Here is a 19,910-nt window from a genome sequence, read left to right on the forward strand (position 1 = left end):
AAAGCCTAACAAGTATAAATTTGAAAAGTATTGAGGACCTCAATTCTAAATGCGAAATACGGCTAATGTAATCTATGCCTAACATAAAAAGAAATCCTTTATTTCGAACAATTCATACTTTTGCAAACAATAAATTTCAAAAACAAACTTGACAATATAATTGATATTCATATAAAAGACGAAGGGCTGACTACTACTGTCAGGAATATAACACTTGTTTTCAAACTTTTGTGTATATGTTTACTGGCGTTTGTTTTTATTGCACATCGGTATTCCTGATGTTCCTTTGCTAGAGATTCTAACCATGTTGACGCGTACTGTTTCGTTCTTTACCCTTAGTGTATGTTTGTTATCTTGATTTGTTTTTGATCGGTTTAAGAGATTTTACCATCGGTAAATAATTGTTGCCTGAACAGAATCACGTAAGGTTATTAACTTGAGTGGAATACACAACATCTTAAGCATGTTAAGAATTATACCATTATATAGATTCTACCACTAATCAAGTGTAATACGATAGTTATCCTCTCGAGACAGTTAACTTTTCAAATTTTTAACCCGAGCCTTGCCGAGCGTTTTGAATATTTACAATTAAACTATCGGGAGTGGATAAATATCAAATTATTCGATATTTCGTGTTGAAATCTGTTTTTCTAATGATTTTCAAATAATAAGCAAGCAAATTTTATCTTCTTTTCGAGTGATCTGCAGGTACCAGGATTATTATTTAATACGCCAGACGCGCGTTTCGTCTACATAAGACTCATCAGTGACGCTCAGATCAAAATAGTTATGAAGCCAAACAAGTACAAAGTTAAAGAGCATTTAGGACCTAAAATTCCAAAAAGTTGTGCCAAATACGGCTCAGGTAATCTTCCTGGGATAATAAAATCCTAATTTTTTTGTAAAATTCAAAGTTTAGTAAACAGGAAACTTATAAAAATGACCATATTATTGATATTCATGTCAACACCGAAGTGCTGACTACTTTGCTGGTGAAATCCTCCGGGATGAAACGTCCACCAGCAGTGGCATCGACCCAGTGGTGTAAATAGTTATCAAAGGTACCAGGATCATAATTTAATACACCAGACGCGCGTTTCGTCTACACAAGACTCATCAGTGACGCTCAAATCAAAATAGTTATAAAGCCAAACAAGCACAAAGTTGAAAAGCATTGAGTACCCACAATTCCCAAAAGTGCCAAATACGGCTAAGGTAATCTATTCCTTGGACAGGAAATTTATAAAAATGACCATATAATTGATATTCATGTCAACACCGAAGTGCTGACTACAGGGCTGGTGATACCCTCGGGGACGAAACGTCCACCAGCAGTGGCATCGACCCAGTAGGCAAAAAGATATGTTCCTATATGATATTAATTTTTTTAGGGTGCAGATAGGGATAAATTGACGAAGAATTAGAAAAATGTTATATATAGTTTGACACTCAAATGATATCAAAATTTAAAGGTGCAGAATGATACAGTATATAGCTTTATTTAATAAAAAACAAACAAGGTCATTGAATGTACATTCCACGGATAAATCAGAAAGGAAGTCCTTTTTTTCTTTTATTTGGCGCAATCGTATAATTTGTTACATCCACATTCATAATTGATAATTGTTTCGAATTCAGAAATAAAAAAACAGCGGTTCAAAATTCGTAAACTAATATCAAAATCAATTTACACACGGGTATGAAATCATAAAGAATAATTCTTAAAAACCGATCCAACATTTATATAATTTGTAAATTTTCATTGAATTAGCTATGGTTGTCAACACTTTCAGTACAATAAATGATATACCAAAGTTATCGTTACCATGTAAAAGTAGTTGAACAAAAAAACTAATTCAAATTCTAAAACATAAGTAATAAGTAACAATAACCTAAAAATCAAGATTGAATATGAAATCAAACCGTAGTTATATCAAACGTATACAAAATAAAGCTAAAGAAGGGAACATATGTGTAAAGATAATCCTATCAGTAGTGACTTGTTGGTCTAATAAATGCTGAAATACATTAAAATATTTATATTCTACTAAAAATAAAACTCCAAGGAAAATCCAAATCAAAACGTTCATATCAAATGGCAATATCAAAAACAAAATTACATATATTAATGAATGGGAAACAACTGTCATATTCTTGACTTAGTATAGGTATTTCCTATTGTAGAAAATGGTGGATTTAACCTGGTTTGATATCATTCTAAACCACACACATGTATGACAGTCGCATAAAACTCCGTCATATTGAAACATAATGTTCGAAAAAAAAAACCAGACATATGTTATGTTCTTCTCATGTATGTTATGATGGTATGATACTAAACCCCAAAATTCATTTTCTTGTGTATAATTTGGAGTTTAGTTTGACGTCCATTATCACTGAATTAGTAAATTTTTGTTGAGGGGCCAGCTGAAGGACGCCTCCGCTTGCAGGAACTTCTCGCTGCATTGAAGACCTATTGGTGATCTTCTGCTGTTGTCTATTCTATGGTCGGGTTGTTGTCTCTTTGACACATCCCCGATTTCTATTCTCAATGTTATAATTGTTGGTGTTGTCAGTGTATTTTTGATCTATGAATTTGACTGTCCCTCTGGTATCATTCGCCCCTCTTTGGTTAGAAATGTAAAAAAGTAACGAAATGTAGCTTAATAAAAGTAGTTAAGCTATAACATATAAATGAATTTATGATAGTCCTTTTCCTAACAGGTGCACATAAATAGTCGATATCTCTTAGTTATTGACATATGTCGGAAGATTATATTTAGGTATTGACAAATGTAAAAATAAAACACTGTCAAGTCAGTATGGGGAATATGTGGAACACACGCAGACAAAACAAGTATGTAGTCAATTAGGAGTGGCTTATGTTGATTTTTTTAAATATATTCGAAAAATAGAATGGAGAAAAAGGGAAATATACCATAATTTGCATCGGGTTAAAACTTCAGCTCCAAAATTTAATCAACTGATCTTTTGGTTGGTTTTGAGAAATAAAGAATATTGGGTACTACCCCATGCAACAAAATCACTAGATGCAAGTTAACAAATCAACAGCAACAACAAAGTAATATAATTTGTTAAAATAAGGGCATATTCTATACAAAGTTAGATGAATGACAGACTATTCCATTCGTTCTGTTGATTTGTAATCCGACGTTCGATTTTTTCCTGGTTTTTTTTCCGGTAATTATGGATTTCACTTTTTTTAATATAGTTTACGGTTCGATATTTTAGTGATACTTTTTTTCAAAATTTTAATTCTTTTGGGGTATTGTTCATCAGGACTTAAATAAAGGCAACAGTAGTATACCGCTGTTCAAACTCATAAATCCATGGACAAAAAACAAAATCGGGGTAACAAACTAAAACTGAGGGAAACGCATTAAATATAACAAGAGAACAACGACACAACACTACAATGTAACACACACAGAAACGGACCAAGCATCAGACAAAATCCCACGAGAATAACAAATATAACATCAAAACCAAATACATGAATTTAAGCTACGTGGTGTACATCACTTTAGAATCAGTTAAATTGTAGCATCACAAAAACAACTAAATATCAGGTAAATAGATGTGTGTTCTGAAAGGGAATGTATTGTCTTCATTCATTTGCATAAACACTCATCATGTTACTGAATGCGAGTTACATCCGTTTTAGATATAGAAGAGGGAAAGGGGTTGGTTCATGAACACGATCAAGTTGATTTTGGTCGTAGGTGAGAATGTACAGTTGGGAAGAATAACATTTTCATTTTTTAAATTTTGAAATCATTATCCTTTCAAGTGGCAAAATAAATCAATGGTATTCAATATGCCCTAAGTGTCATATAAAAACATTTAATCCAGGTAGACTATTAAAAAAGAACACTCATAAGCATTGATAATTTAAACTTAATGCTCTATTTTTGGACAAACATGAAATAATCATACTCACGATGAAACTATGATTACACAATTAGCCACCTGCAAATCGATGTACAGCCAAAAGGCAAGGTATTCATATTACATACAAAGAATACAACCTAGTATTTGGATTTCAAATTGTGCATTGATCTCAAGATTTTACACATTAAAGCAAACTATCTCCTCTGCCACATCTTGTATTTGTTAGAGTTCATGTTACTCTGTTTATAGTTTTGATTGTTATTTTTTGTGGACTGCTGTTTGTCCTGTTTGGTATTTTTCTTATGAGCCATTGTGTTTTCAGTTTTTTCTTTCGATTTGTGATTTGTGATTGTCTTTTTGTTTAATTATTGCCGCGATTTCATTAGAGAAGAAGAAGACGATTTTGTATTTCACATTATGAGCCATAGAGGGCATAAACGTTACAACATCAATAATTTTCACAGTACAATACAAAAATAAGTATGAGAACAATTCAAGTTCTGAAAGAATATGTTAATAAAGAATCTGTAATATTTGTAAATTTCTAATGCATTAAAATGTAAGTTTGGTTGGTATAGATAACAAAGCAACAGCAAAAAATAGAGTTCCTTATGTGTATAGTACACAATCAATTTAGATATACATATAATAACTAGCCAAAAAAAAGTTAAGCATGTCTATCTGTCAGCAGCAAATAGGAAAGTATTGTGGTTTCCTAAAAGCAGCTGACACCAAGGGGTGATACCTTATGAACCATAGTTATAATATGTGTAAATGATTCGTTCCTACCTGTATCAAAAGCAAACAAGGAAGCATCATAGGTAACTTCAACGAAGTTAATATCAAAGGACGATGCTTTCAGGCTATAAGAGAACATTTAAACAAATTCTGTATCTAAACAAATATTTGTTTTCAATCGGCTAGTATGTTTCTGATATTCAGATGAATATGTATTTCTATGTCCAATCAACTGTACAAACACATATAGATTCCCTGTTACTAATCCTCATACTATGGAAGATGCATACAAATACTGATTACGATTCCTGAGCACCTGAGATCAAGGATCTCTTTGAATAAAGTCCGTATAAAATGCAATAACAAATATACACTCCAAGGGGCATAACAAAGAGGGGAAGTCCATAAAAACTGACACAATCAAATTTTATCAGCAAACTGAACAACTGGAACACAACTTTCCAGACTTGTAATGGTTATAACCTTTCAACTACATCAGGTAAAATTACCCTTAGATGGTTCATGTAAATATTTTCATACACCTTTTGTTCATCTAGCTCTTCATTTGTTTCGGTGGAAATACATACTTGACTTTCTTTTTTGGGGTTGAAAGTTCCTATTGAGCATAAGGGGCCAGCTGAATTACACATACGGGTGCGGGAATTTCTCGTTACATTGAAGACCCATTGGTGGCCTTCGGTTGTTGTCTGCTCTATGGTCGGGTTGTTGTCGCTTTGACACATTCCCCATTTCCTTTCTCAATTTTATAAATCTAGAAAATTACTTAGAATGCATGCATACAAGACCCATATGTCTTCTGCTGTTTTCTGCCCTCTAATGGGACTGTTGCCATTTGACACATTCCCCGTTTTCAGTTTCAATTTTAATATTGCAAGTTTTATTTTCAGTAACATACTACAGCTAAACCTAAAAAGCTACAAATCAATCGAAAAATACATCTTCCAAATAAAACATATGCGCTCTTGTTGTCATAACATAATCTTCTTTAATATACTCGGCATTTGTACGTCGGTTGATACTTTTGCTGATATAAAAATTAGTATCAAAGGAAAGATACCATTATATTTTGGGCACCGACGGAATCATTTTAAATTTAAAACAACCCCTTATAAAAAGAAGACCACGCTTTTTAAATCAAAAACATTCCGGATGCTGCACATAAACCAAAGGTCTATATATTATTCTTTACCATAGCATTGTGACCCAAAAGCAAAATCAAGAAACTCAAACGCCTTAAGGTGGTACTTAACACTACAGGGAGATAACTCCGTAAAATCAGCTAAACGTTTTGATGTTTTATATCATTTAACTCTTCTTTCCGCTACATAGATGATGTTCTTTCACGAAATAATTCAAAATTTGGTGACTATGTCGAACGCATCTATCCCATTGAACTAGAGATAAAGGATACAACAGATACAGTTAAGTCGGCCTCATATCTTGACTTACATCTAGAAATTGACAATGAGGGTCGATTGAAAACAAAACTTTACGACAAAAGAGATGATTTCAGCTTTCCAATTGTGAACTTTCCATTTCTAAGTAGCAACATTCCAGGAGCACCTGCATACGGTGTATAAATCTCCCAATTGAAACGATATTACTACAATCCCCTACCCTTTCATAAATGTGACCTACCGAATTATACATTTTACCGGATTTGTTATCTCATAAGCAACAGGACGGGTGCCACATGTGGAGCAGGATCTGCTTGCCCTTCCGGAGCACCTGAGATCGCCCGTGGTTTTTGGTTGGGTTCGTGTTGTTTCTTCTTTAGTTATCTATGTTGTGTCATGTGTACCATTGTTTGTCTGTTTGTCCTTTTCATTTTTAGCCATGGCTTTGCCATTTTTAAACTTTCGATTTATGGGTTTGACTGTCCCTCTGGCATCTTTCGTCCCTCTTTTGTATTGGTAAAGAATTATTTGGCTTCTTCAAGTTTTTTGAAATTTTTATATTTTTTTCAAAGGGTCAAAGTAAATATTTTATCAAATTTTTATAGAAGTTAAACGAGCCAAATAAAATTCAGTCAATGTGTTGGGTATCACCTTAATATACTTAGTGCAAAACATCACGTATTGATTTCTGTTTCTATTACTAGGTAACATCGTATAATGTTTTTACTTTCCTATCATAAACCAGGTTAAACCAGAAATGACAGATGTATTACCTCGAGCTTGATTTATATTTTATTGGATAAAAAATGTATCTTCATAATCACACGAAGGATTTCAATACAAACAGCTGCATGGTGGTAAGACAAAACTATGGTAAAGTCAGATTTTATTTTTTATACAAAAATGTAGTTGTTTGACACCAAGAAAAATTAACGAAAGATTTATGTCATCATGTTCAAGAATTTTGCTTGTTTAGCAAAAAAACGATTGATGAATCGTTTATAACAAAGTATTGGAAATGCTTGTTTTATTGAGCTGAGCAGGATACGTAATTGTAAAACCAAGTACCAATGTAAAGTCATGACATTGTTCTTTATCTAATGTACCATGTGTGTACTGCACATTTTCCCACTTTTGTGGACCAACGATTTCTTCTGAATTACGTATTTGATTTTATGTATGTTGATATTTTTATATTATTCAACCATTAACAAGAAGTATATTGCTGTAAAACATCTGTAAATGAGGACATCAGTAGTTTTCCGGTGCTCGTACATCATAAATCCATTTAGAGAAAACAAATCCTAGTTACAAAATAAAAATCGAGGGAAACACACATACTATAAAAGGAAAACAAACAAACAACAGGAACACTGAAGTGAACAAATAAAACCACTAACTTACATAGTAACGAACTGTTTGATAACAACTGCCATATTCCTGACTTGGTACAGAACATTTTAAAAATAAATTGTGGGTGTTATTGCTTGCCAAACCTCCCGCGTTATGACAGTGTTAAAAAAATCGCTGAAATAACAACACTATGCGAGAGAAATAGAGAACAAACACACGCAACTCAGAGAAACACACAAACAAATGATATCATAGTCGACACAACATTCAAACTGAAAAACCATTATACAGGAACAAACATCTGTATATGATTGAAACTAAACTAATTGATAGAACTGTAAATTTAAATACAAGCAAATGGCTTTTAGTTCAAACTACGGTCATTTGATCAAAAGATATATAAAAGGAGAGAACAATCAAAATCAGCAAAGAGAAGTACATGTAAATGGTTTACAATTTGTATCTTTAACGACGTCGTTTACCTTCTTTTGACTTTCGAATTGTTTTAATGTCTTTAGTTTTCTTTCCAGGGTAAAATGAAAATATGTCAACTAATGATTATTCTGTGTGTTTCTGAAGCTCTTGTGGTACCATCAACACGGGAAATACCACCATCTAACTTCTCCTTAGGTAAAATTATGTGTGTAAGAAAATAAACCTTAATAGACAATTTCTCCATCTTAACCTAAAATATTTATAGAGATTTCCATTTCCTTGCTAATGAAGTGGGCAATCACGAACATCTTACAACGATAAATTATCCAGTGATATTTAGACGGGTTTTCATGACATTCAGAAAAAGGACAAAGTAAAAGAAAACCGATTTGACATAAATAAAAAAAAGGAAGTTTTGTTTCTATCTTATTTATTGTTTCCTCGAAGATATGGAAATAAACTGAACCAATTTCTGTACGCCAGACGCACTTTAAAAGGATAAACGAAATGTTATTCCATTTGACTGTACATTCATAGTAAAGTGTACGTATTTATTTTCCATGTACGTTTAATGTAAAAGTCAAATGTATGTTGTTCCATTTGACTATACGTTTATAGTTTAATATATGTTATTCCATTTGACTGTATGTGTATGGTTTAATATATGTTATTCCACTTGACTGTACGTGTATGGTTTAATATATGTTATTCCATTTGACTGTACGTTTATAGTTTTTAATATGTATGTTAATTCACTTGACTGTACCTTGATAGTAAAGTATATGTTTCTTCATTTGACTGTTTGTTCACAGTTAAATGTATGGTATACCACTATATTGTACTTTTATGTTCTTCAGATAATGTTGATGAATTATCTTTTCTTCTGACGGCGGTCATTGCCTCTAATATCATTACAAACATAGAGTCATCAAATGAGACTGCTTCACAGACATTGGCGACAATGATGGTGATGATGGCGGCGATGACGATGATGTCCCCGGCAATCGCGCCAATGATGGTTCCTTTGATGGCGACGACCAGTGTGCTATTGATCAATAGTAACATGGACCAAAGTAAGCATGATTCAAAAGACGTCTGTTATGTTCATCAGCACAACTTAAAATACATTAATGCTATACGTTATACAGATTAAATGCTTTGAATGAACTAGAACCAGTGTTATTGATATGTAATGTTATAAGTTACAAATTAAAAAGATAATGTCTAACAAATTTTAAAATTTAATCTCTTTAAAAAATTTATTTTTCAAAACTTCTTGTGGTTTTTTTAAGGGGGTGGTTGGGGGGAGTGACTAATAGTTTAGCCTGGGAATAGTAAACTAACTAATACATTTATTATGTATCGGGTAAATCTGATGGAAATAATTTTCTTTTCTTTTTGGTTAATAAAACCACCCCAGATCGCAGTATAAACTTCACAAAATGGAGGTATGAACATATTCACATTTGTCCAGATTTGGGAACAGTAGCATTTATCTGTAATGTTTTCAAAAGATTAAGAGCATTAGCATTTATTTGCAATATTTTCAAACGCTGGTGCAGTACCAATTGGGTAATCGAAACTGGCATTATGTAATCAAGATTCTTGTATAATCATGCGAAGTGGGGGCTTTGCACTACCTATAATAAACTTGTTGAATATAATTTCAGTTCCATATTTTATATTTGTATATGTTTGAGTTAACTTTACCTTTACCATTTGGTAAATTGAGGGTTTTTACTCATATTAAGACATAATCTGTATCTATTTCATTGTTTCTAATTGCACTTTTTAATATTTCATAGACTATAAAAATGCAATCAATGCAATCAAATAATCTGATGGTTAAATTTAGACACGGAAGGATCTGGTGTATCAATTTCTTACAAATGGTCATAACACACAAAATTAAAAAAAAGCAGAGCTTAGCACTTTATTAACTTGTCTTCCTCCAGTTGTGTGTAGTTATATTACCATTTCCATATTTTAGCATACCTCAAAAACACCATTTCAATAAAGATTAAGAGTTCATTCACTTAAAAGGTTACCCAGAGTTCATGTCAACATGCTGTCTTCTAACAGAAAATTGAAATATCACGACAGTTGAGATGTTAGCATTGACTGCTTCCAGCTGACCTAGTCTAGATTTATAAGTCAAAAGTCTATGAAGCTGTACTACCAGTATGTTCTCATAAGTCAAAATTCAATAAAGTTGTACTATGTTATTAGTTTTTGTTTATTAATCAAACGTGTCCATAACCATTTTTTTTTTCATTAATTCTTTTAGACACTTGTCCATCTGATTGGGTTGTACTCGACGATTCGTGTTATTTCTTCAGTGAGCTTACCAACAGTTTAACCTGGAACGATGCACAGGTGAGATATATAACATACAAAATATCCATAAAACAAATTTGTTTTCAACCGACACTCTTTTTGTCAATTTCTAGCTGATGTTTTATCACTAACTAATTCAAAATTTGGTGACTACTTGTATGTTAAACGCATCAATCCAATCGAACTAGAGAAAAGGATACTACAGATACAGTATGTCTCATATCTTGACTTAAATCGAAAAAATTGGCAATGGGGGTCGGATGAAACAAAACTTTACGACAAAAGATATGATTTCAGCTTCTCAACTTTCCATTTCTATGTAGCAACATTCCAGCAGCGCCTGCATACGGAGTATATATCTCCCAATTGATAAAATATTCCCGGGCTTGTACAAACTATCAGAATTTCCTTGATAGTGGGTTGTTGCTCATAAGGAAGGTATTAATTTGGTGAAGTTGAAATCATCCATTCGTTGATTTTACGAACGCCACCATGAGTTAGTTGGTCGTTATTGGATATCTGTTTTACAAAAGATATCGGATTTATTACTTATGTCGTGGTTATCATCCCGTTCTCTTTTCACGATTTTGACCAATCGAATTGGACTTATTACCGGGTTTGCTTTCAACATTGTTACCAAATTTTAAATTATTTAGAGAGAGAACTTCATTTATATAGCGGAAATTAATGTTAAAGGATACTGCTATCTTCTTGTCTTTCTTCTTAAGAGGTTCCTGTATGAAGTCAGCCTCATAAGAAAAAAGGAACAAATCGGCAAGAAGATGGACATGGTTGGTTCTCATGGAAATGCCGATAGTTTATTGAAAAACACGTCCTCCCAACGTAACATATATGTTGTCAAACAAATAATCAAACATATTGATGATATCAGTTTTAGAGAAATTTTGTTTGAATCAGAGTGATTTTTACAAAGTAGGATTTAGCCCTTCTGACGACAAGATACTTGTGTCTACGTTCGCCATTCTTTTTTTATGAAACAAAGCAATACCAACTCTTACCATTTGGAAAACTGTTAGACTAAAGTGTATAAAAGTCAAATGTTTCAATACTATTGCAAGATGGGAGAATCTTAGATTGTATGTACTCTAAAATAACTTTGGTATAAACTGATTCACGCCACCTATAGAATAGACAGTTTCATAATAACTTAAGGCTTTGATTGCTGATAAAAAAAATGTTAATAATTAAAAAACAGGTTTCGTGCAGGAAAGTGGTTTCCTAACCTGTATTTAAAATAAAGGAACTTTTCACATTAAATTTTCATTGACTTTTTGTCATCTACCACCATTTCTAACTCTTTAAAGCTATGTAAACTATGCTCTTTTTTATCATGATATAAACCATTCCATTTAATAGATTTATCAGGACGTTTGATTGTCTTGTAAGCTTAGAACAGACCATGTAAATTTTTTGGTTTGGCTTTGGTGGCAGTGGCTTGACTGAAAAAGAAGAAATAAAATTACTTTTACAAATTTGTTGTTAGCAACGCTATTTAGTATTTAAAGAAAGTGGTAACTCCGTTTTGATATGCCACCGGGAGCAAACGAACTGCCTTCTTACTTTCTAACACAAGCAGGTGTATTTTCTTTTAGTTTAAAACTACAGACTACTGATTTATAGTACGGGTTCATTTTATATTTTGACTGCCGGCTTTCATTCGATTTAAACTTTACTGTATTCTTTTTTCGTATCTCATATATTGGTACCGAAACATCTATAGGTCATCTCCCCAAAAATAGAAGATATGTATATGTTTTGTTAAATTTAGCTAATCTGCAATTAATTCAATATTCATGTCTAATATATCAGTCCCATGTGATGCATATACTGTGTTGAAACTTTTGATTCTACTGATGAGTTAAAGTAATCTCAAAATTGTCCGACTCATATTGCTACCGGGGAAAAAAAAGAGGTTATAAATTGGTTATTGTGCCCTGATTTCAAATGATTTGACGTCATTGTGTCCTAAAAACGATGGCGAATAATGACGGTACTCGTTTCATCGCAGTGGAGAAAACGGATACGGCAGACTTTGTAGAGCAAATATAAAACGCTAACACAAGGAAAACAACTGAAAGTGACATTACAATTTTAAAGGAGTGGTTAAAAAGTGCTGGAGAACTCCGCAATCCAGAAGATATTTAACTTGAAGATATTGATGTGTATCTGCTAAGATTCTTCATTGCTGTACGTACCATCAAACATATCTCCAAGTCATATTAAATGAGCCAGAATCGCTTAAAATCTCCCATAAATAGATCTTTAAATGAAAAAAATCAACATCGGGTATTATGTAGTACTTAAATATCATTCGGCAATCCTCGGTAGAATCCGTTACTATCCCTCTATCCGTTAGATGAGGGTACGGAATCGGTCGAGTTGAGACGAATGACTTATATGTGTGATAAATAGATTATAACATGCCTTTTCCATATTGACCCGGTACCATTCCTTGACCCATATAACATTGGAGTCTCGGAATGATACCAGGGTAAATATGGAAAAAAGACATGTTATATAATCTTTACTTATTTCTCAAAAACACAATTACATTAGTTGGTATAGAGATACACACAATAAAGTTTACATAATGTAATATAATCCAGGCGAGGAAGTAGAGTAATATATGTGTGTGTGGTTTGATGTTGTGATATTTGATCGATTCAGATCCCCCCGGAAAAATTGGCATGGGAGTACTAGTTTCATCGCAGTAGAAAAAAAAAAACGATACGGCAGACTTTGTAGAGCAAATATAAAACGCTAACTCAAAGGAAAAAAGTGCTGGAGAACTCCGTAATCCAGAGAATATTTAAGTTGAAGAGATAAATATGTATCTGATAAGATTCTTCACTGCAGTACGTACCAAAGATAATGACATAATATGAGCCAGATTTGCTTTTAAAAGTGCATTCTATCTTCCATAAATAGATATCTTTATGAAAAAAGCAAAATCGGTATTATTTAGAACTTAGATATGTGATAAATAGATTATAACATGTCTTTTCCATGTTGACCCGGTATCATCCCTAGACCCATATCGTCCCTCGGCTGAAGCCTCGGGCCGATATTGGAGTCTATGAATGATACCAGGGTCAATATGGAAAAGGGCGTGTTCTAATTAATCTATACTTATTTCTCAACAAACCAAATTACATTATTTGGTATAGAGATACACAAAAAAAAGTTTACATAATGTAATATAATCCAGGCGAGGAAAGAACAAAAATTTGAGTCCGCAAATTTGAAGATTTAACATTGCTGTGCTGGTATTTAGAATAGTTATGAATATAAAATGTGTTTTCAGCCATGTATAACTGGTGTTTCAAAGTCTGTCGTAGAGTAATATATAGTTGTTAATGTATGTGTCATTTTGGTCTCTTGTGGACAGTTGTCTCATCGGAAATCATACCACATCTTTTTTATATGTGTGTGTGGTTTGTCGTTTATTTTTATACTTGTCTACATATTTAGGATTACTGCAACGAACGTGGTGCAAAGTTAGCAGAACCTGAAACGATGCAAGAAGTGAATCTGTTGAAAACGGAGGCAAACAACAAATACGGCGTCGTCGATAATGGTATGTATTCAAGTTTGGTATTATGTGTTAAGGGATTTCAAAAGTAACGATAGCATATAAAAAAGACCTAAAATACATAAATGCTTCAGAATCTTTTTTTCAAATATTTATTATTCTGTCTTTGAAATAATATATACAACTCGTCTAAACCTCAACCCAACAATGCTAGTTCTGTAAATTTGCTTTAGCAAATTTTTTATACGCCCGTCGTCTTTTGGACGGGGCGTATTATGGTATACCGTTGTCCGTCCGTCCGTCCGTCTGTCCGTCCGTCGTCCACACTTCGGACAATAACTCAAAAACGCTTTCACCAATTTCCATGAAACTTTGGTGAATTGTTTATATCTATTGACGTAAGCTCCCTTTCGTTTTTTTTTAATTTCAGATTTTAAGTTTTGGATTTATGGGGCTTTATTCATAAAAAATGGGGGAATTTCAACACTTCGGACAATAACTCAAAAAGGCTTTCACCAATGTCCATGAAACTTTGGTGAATTGTTTATATCTATTGATGTAAGCTCCCTTTCAATTTTTTATAAATTTCAGATTTAAAGTTTTGGATTTATGGGGCTTTATTCATAAAAAAAGGGGGATTTTCAACACTTCGGACAATAACTCAAAAAGGCTTTCACCAATGTCCATGAAACTTTGGTGAATTGTTTATATCTATTGATGTAAGCTCCCTTTCAATTTTTATAAATTTCAGATTTTAAGTTTTGGATTTATGGGGCTTTATTCATAAAAAAAGGGGGATTTTCAACACTTCGGACAATAACTCAAAAAGGCTTTCACCAATGTCCATGAAACTTTGGTGAATTGTTTATATCTATTGATGTAAGCTCCCTTTCCATTTTTATAAATTTCAGATTTTAAGTTTTGGATTTATGGGGCTTTATTCATAAATAAAAGGGAGATTTTCAACACTTTGGACAATAACTCAAAAAGGCTTTCACCAATGTCCATGAAACTTTGGTGAATTGTTTATATCTATTGATGTAAGCTCCCTTTCCATTTTTATTAATTTTAGATTTTACGTTTTCTTAAGTAATGAATTTTTATACTTAAAAAAGGGGGATTTTATGAAACTTTGGTGAATATATTAATGTAACATCCCTTTTGATTTGTATATATATTTATAGTTGATCATATAAATTCATTTAAAGCATAAAAGACAAGTTAAAAGAGCAACGGGCGTATCATGCGCTAAAGCGCAGCCCTTTATTGTTCTTCCCTTGCCGGGATTCGAACCCATGCTACTGTGATATCGTGACACTAAATCGCCTGCACTGCAGCCGTCCCGCTAGACCACACGACCACCTGGGCTCTGCAAAAATAAAGCTTTCAGAGGCCGTGTGTTACCTTTCCTCGTCAGTTTTAATCTAGCGGCGTACTACAGTACATGATATATAAGGCATAGAGATGTTATTGTAACAGATCAGCTTGATTATCTATAGTAAAGGATCCTACAAATTAATGTAAGATACATTCACAGAAAATAATTATATTTATAAGTACGTCCGAGTCAGTAACAACTCTACAACAGATTAATCTGTTGTAGAGTTGTCACTGACTCAGACGTACTTATATATATACATATATATATAAACGCCTAAAAAGTGTACATAACAACACCAATGATATAAAAAGGAACTATAAATGTAATTATTTATAAATATTTCGGATAACAGATATCTTTCGTCAGTCAGATTCTGATGTTAAATGTTAAAGGAATCATCTTTAAGTCTTCTTAGATTAAACTTTTACTTAATCTTGAAATTTATACAATAAAAAAGGCAAACCGAACATCAGTTAAGACGCTTGCACCATTCTAAAAATTTGTTGAATATGACATATATTATATGACTAATTACATCAGAGAGTTCAAATATATGCTTTAAATAAAAATAATAATGTGCGATGTGACCTAGCACAATTTTAAAGCTTTAACGGTGTCGATATTATGATGTTACAAGAAAGATTGCGTCAATAAGAATTCCAAATAAACATCACTGAACGGTCTAAATTTCTAAATATTTCAGATTTATATATATATATATATATATATATATATATATATATATATATATATATATATATATATATATATATATATATATATATATATATAGAAGATGTGGTATGATTGCCAATGAGACATCTCTTCACAACAGACCAAATGACACAGAAATTAACAACTATATAGGTCACCGCACGGCCTTCAACAATGAGAAAATCCCATACCGCATAGTCAGCTATAAAAGAACCGAAATGACAAATGTAAATCAATTCAAACAAAAAAAACTAATGACCTCATGCATGTACAAAAAATGAACGAAAAGCAAATATGCAACAAATTACAACCACTGAATTAGACTCCTAACTAGTGACAGACACATACATACAGAATATGACGGATTGAGTTAAATATACAAGCGGGATTCCCCCTAAACCTTGGACAGTGGTGTTTAAAATGTTTATCCTGCGTGAAATAAGAGTAAAAAACCCCAATGGTTTAAATTAACATTGAATACCTGATGTCAATCATTTCAGCAGAATAGATTAAACGATATAGAATATTCTTAAGAAGTTAATTTTTTTTCAATGTACATATTTTAATTTAGAGACCAGCTGAGGCCCGACTACGGGTGCCGTATTGTTTCGGTGCTTTGAAGACCCATTGGTGGCCTTCAGCTGTTATCTGCTCTTATGTTGGGTTGTTGTCTCTTTGACACATTCCTCATTTGCATTCCCAATTTTATCTATGAAGATAGATAGATAGATAGATAGATAGATAGATAGATAATTTTATTAACCAATCATGGTGCCCAAAATTTGAGATATACAATCAAATGAATTACAAAATAAAGCACAGAAAATGATTAGAATGATTAAAGTACATTTAAACAAAAAACCACATGAATACACATTTACACTAATTAACCTGATATAAACCAAGTTATTGACAAAACATAGTTGTTATGGGTGCCACTGTGACCTGGAGAAATTACATAATTTCTTTATAGTTCTAGGTCTATGGGAGACAACTCCTGATCAATTTTATTTCCTATAATCTATATATATATTCCTTCAATTTTTTTTTTCAAACAACAATATTTTCTATAATTTTCTTTCGTTCTTCAAAAAGGGGGTGCAATAAATTAGATAAGTTTGAAGTAACAAACAAATCTATATAGTGTGTTGACTAAGGCTAAAATATCGACTGCTACTGGAAAACTAATATCTTGGATAGGAGAAAGTATTAAGGGTGTCATCTAAAACTTGCCACCTCAGGATTCCTTATATTGTAATGAACCCGTATGTTCAAGGAATTCACAAACTATTCTTTCTATAAACTTCACAATTCTAAATAGAAGATTCCAACTCGACTTTTTAAATACTAAGACTCATTGCCTGTGTTGAAAAATGTTTTAAATTCAAGTCATAGTGTAATAGGTCTTCTTTTTTTTAAATCTTATATCATATGCATTTCTTATCAAGGAATTCATTTCAGATTCGATTCTACTGTTGAAAATATATGGTGTTTCATCTGATCATCACCAGGTTAAATGAATGTTACTTATCGGAAGCAAAATCCTCCATTAGACACCATCAATTCCCCCAATTGACGGCAGAAACCCTTCAACTATAAAATACAGCATTCCTTTAATCTAGAGGACGCGGCAGAGGTTACATGTAAATCGTTGACCAAATATTATCTTTCATTCCTTAGGGTCACATGTAAATCGTTGACCAAATATTATCTTTCATTCCTTAGGGTCAGTTCCTTTGAAGGTTCTTAACAACTTCGTAAGTTAAATTACGTGTTGTTCGGAAATTCGAAACCACAGCAGCAATAGCAAAACAAAAATTGTAAGAAAATTAATAATTTCATTAGGAAAGATCTGAGGGAAAGATAGTTTAATGTTTAAATCTTCTTCTGTTTAAGGAGAGATAACCCAATTCTAGCCATGTTCCGTCGCCTATATAACATGCATTATACTTGCCATTTACTTGATAATCTATCACGTTTTATAGATTATTCCGGGGTCTGTTTTGAAATTCTTATCGTAACGGAATTTTTTATGATATGCTCTCTTTTGAAATACTTGCGGATTTTTGCCTATAGAAGTATGGGTTTGAGGTGATAATATGCTCTCTTTTGAAATTCTTATTGTAATGTTTACCTTTAGAAGTATGGCTTGGGTTTATGATATGCTCCCTTTTGAAATACTTGCCGATTTTTTCATATAGGAGTTTGACTTTGAGGTTATAATATGCTTTCTTTTGAAATTCTTAAGAAATTCTTATCGAATTATTTACCTTTAGGAGTATGGCTTGGAGGTGAAGATATGAACACTGATGGGGTCTGGGTGTGGAGTTCTACAAATAACCCGATATCAACAACTGAGTCTGATTGGGACACAGCTAATGGGAATCCGGGCAGTGAACAGTGTATGCTGCTTTATTTGGCTTTTGGTAATCGTTGGCGGGATACTGCATGCGATGAGGAACATGCATTTATTTGCGAAAGAGGTGAACGGTTGCACTTTATTTAGTTTGTATTAGTTAAACAAGACAGAAACTAAATTGTTTTTTTAACAATTGTGCTGATGTTGTTTGTGCTTATATATAATTATCATGATCATAGACGGAGGATGTTGATTTACATCACACGAAAAATCCAAAAAAAATAGTTATTAAAACTAAGACCATAATTAATATGGTTGGTCACAAGTAGTTAATTTTCAGTTTAATCTAGATTTTTTTTTTAAAGTCTTGGTACAATTATCCATTGCTTAACTATATAGATTGTAACTATCATGGTAAGAAAACAAACAATTACCAAGACATTAATGAACATAATTATGACAGAGGACATTTGGGATGTCTATAAACACTGCAGACATGTTAAATCCTTGGTTAGTGTAGTGATACTATCGTTAACGGAACGCTTACCAGCAGTGCCATTGACCTGGTGGTTGTAAAATCTCTTGAAAAATACCAGGCTTAATGATATTTGGTACATCGGAATATCTGCAACATTAATCGATCAAAAAAGCGTCACATAATGTCAAGTAAGCTGTAGTCTGATAATAGTCGTACCGGTACATATGTTGGAGGTCAATATCAAATAGTATGTATCACAAATATGATAAATTTTCAAGATAATCTACGTCAAATATTTATCTTAACATTCAACATATTTTTTTTTAATTCGTTTGTTAAAAAACAATAAAGATTAACAACGTACAACACTCAGTAACACATGCATTATTTTCTCTTTCAGTTTAATCTTTGACAGTTGAAAGGAAGGTCTTTACTTTCATACAAGATGATATGTCAGTACTGGTATTACCAAAAATACTTTGATCACGAGAACTACAAATTGTATAAAATAAGGCTTTCTAGACTTAAAAATTCAAAGATGTTTAACTTGGTATTGATTTAGCCGATTGACATCGTTCAACGAAAAAATATTGGCACATTATATGCAATGTAAAATTGAGAATGGAAATGGGGAATGTGCCTAAGAGACAACAACCCGACCATAGAAAAAAACAACAGCAGAAGGTCACCAACAGGTCTTCAATGTAGCGAGAAATTCCCGCACCCGGAGGCGTCCTTCAAATGTGTAGTTTTGTGACAAGTTACGAGCCTTCTATTACCACTTGCAAAACACATACAAGAATAGATTGATTACATAAAGATAAAACAGATTTCAGGATATATGTCTTGATACAACCAACTATCTTCCAGAGACAGACACAGAAATTAACAGCTATAGGTCACCGTATATGGTATTCAAAACACTACACAGAAAGTAAATAGTTATACACTGTTGTAAAAGAAAGGCGAACATATACCATTTGGACATTTAAACTTGTTAGTCGATAATAAACTGACAACGCCATAGCAAACTACGAAATAGACCACAAGACAAACATACATATCATAGAAACATACATATCATAGAAAAATAAAAATTGAGCAACATAAACCCCACCAATAACTGAGGGTGTTCTCAGGTACTCCAGAAGGGTAAGAAGATCCTGACCACATGTGGCAATTATCGTGTTGCTAGTACAACTGTTGTTGACTTAAATGTTTTATTTGTT

General features: G+C 32.7%; 1 protein-coding gene across 1 annotated transcript; it reads left to right on the forward strand.

The window, feature by feature from the left end:
- Positions 1 to 2,830: 2,830 nt before the first annotated feature.
- Positions 2,831 to 19,674, forward strand: LOC143048653 (C-type lectin mannose-binding isoform-like). The gene is made up of 7 exons (XM_076222440.1): positions 2,831 to 2,860; positions 7,955 to 8,054; positions 8,717 to 8,932; positions 10,147 to 10,235; positions 13,689 to 13,794; positions 18,121 to 18,327; positions 19,082 to 19,674. Exons 2-7 carry the CDS (start codon positions 7,961 to 7,963, stop codon positions 19,084 to 19,086), a joined length of 717 nt encoding a protein of 238 aa, XP_076078555.1. The 5' UTR covers positions 2,831 to 2,860; positions 7,955 to 7,960; the 3' UTR covers positions 19,087 to 19,674.
- Positions 19,675 to 19,910: the final 236 nt, after the last annotated feature.

Source organism: Mytilus galloprovincialis, chromosome 10, assembly GCF_965363235.1.
Source record: "Mytilus galloprovincialis chromosome 10, xbMytGall1.hap1.1, whole genome shotgun sequence".
In the NCBI taxonomy this organism is placed as follows: Eukaryota; Metazoa; Mollusca; class Bivalvia; order Mytilida; family Mytilidae; genus Mytilus; species Mytilus galloprovincialis.

Coding starts and splice junctions, on each gene's coding strand:
- LOC143048653 (XM_076222440.1), top strand. CDS start 7,961: ATGAAAATATGTCAACTAATGATTATTCTGTGTGTTTCTGAAGCTCTT. Junction 8,055..8,716: donor ACCATCTAACTTCTCCTTAG/GTAAAATTATGT, acceptor TATGTTCTTCAG/ATAATGTTGATGAATTATCT. Junction 13,795..18,120: donor ATACGGCGTCGTCGATAATG/GTATGTATTCAA, acceptor ATTTACCTTTAG/GAGTATGGCTTGGAGGTGAA.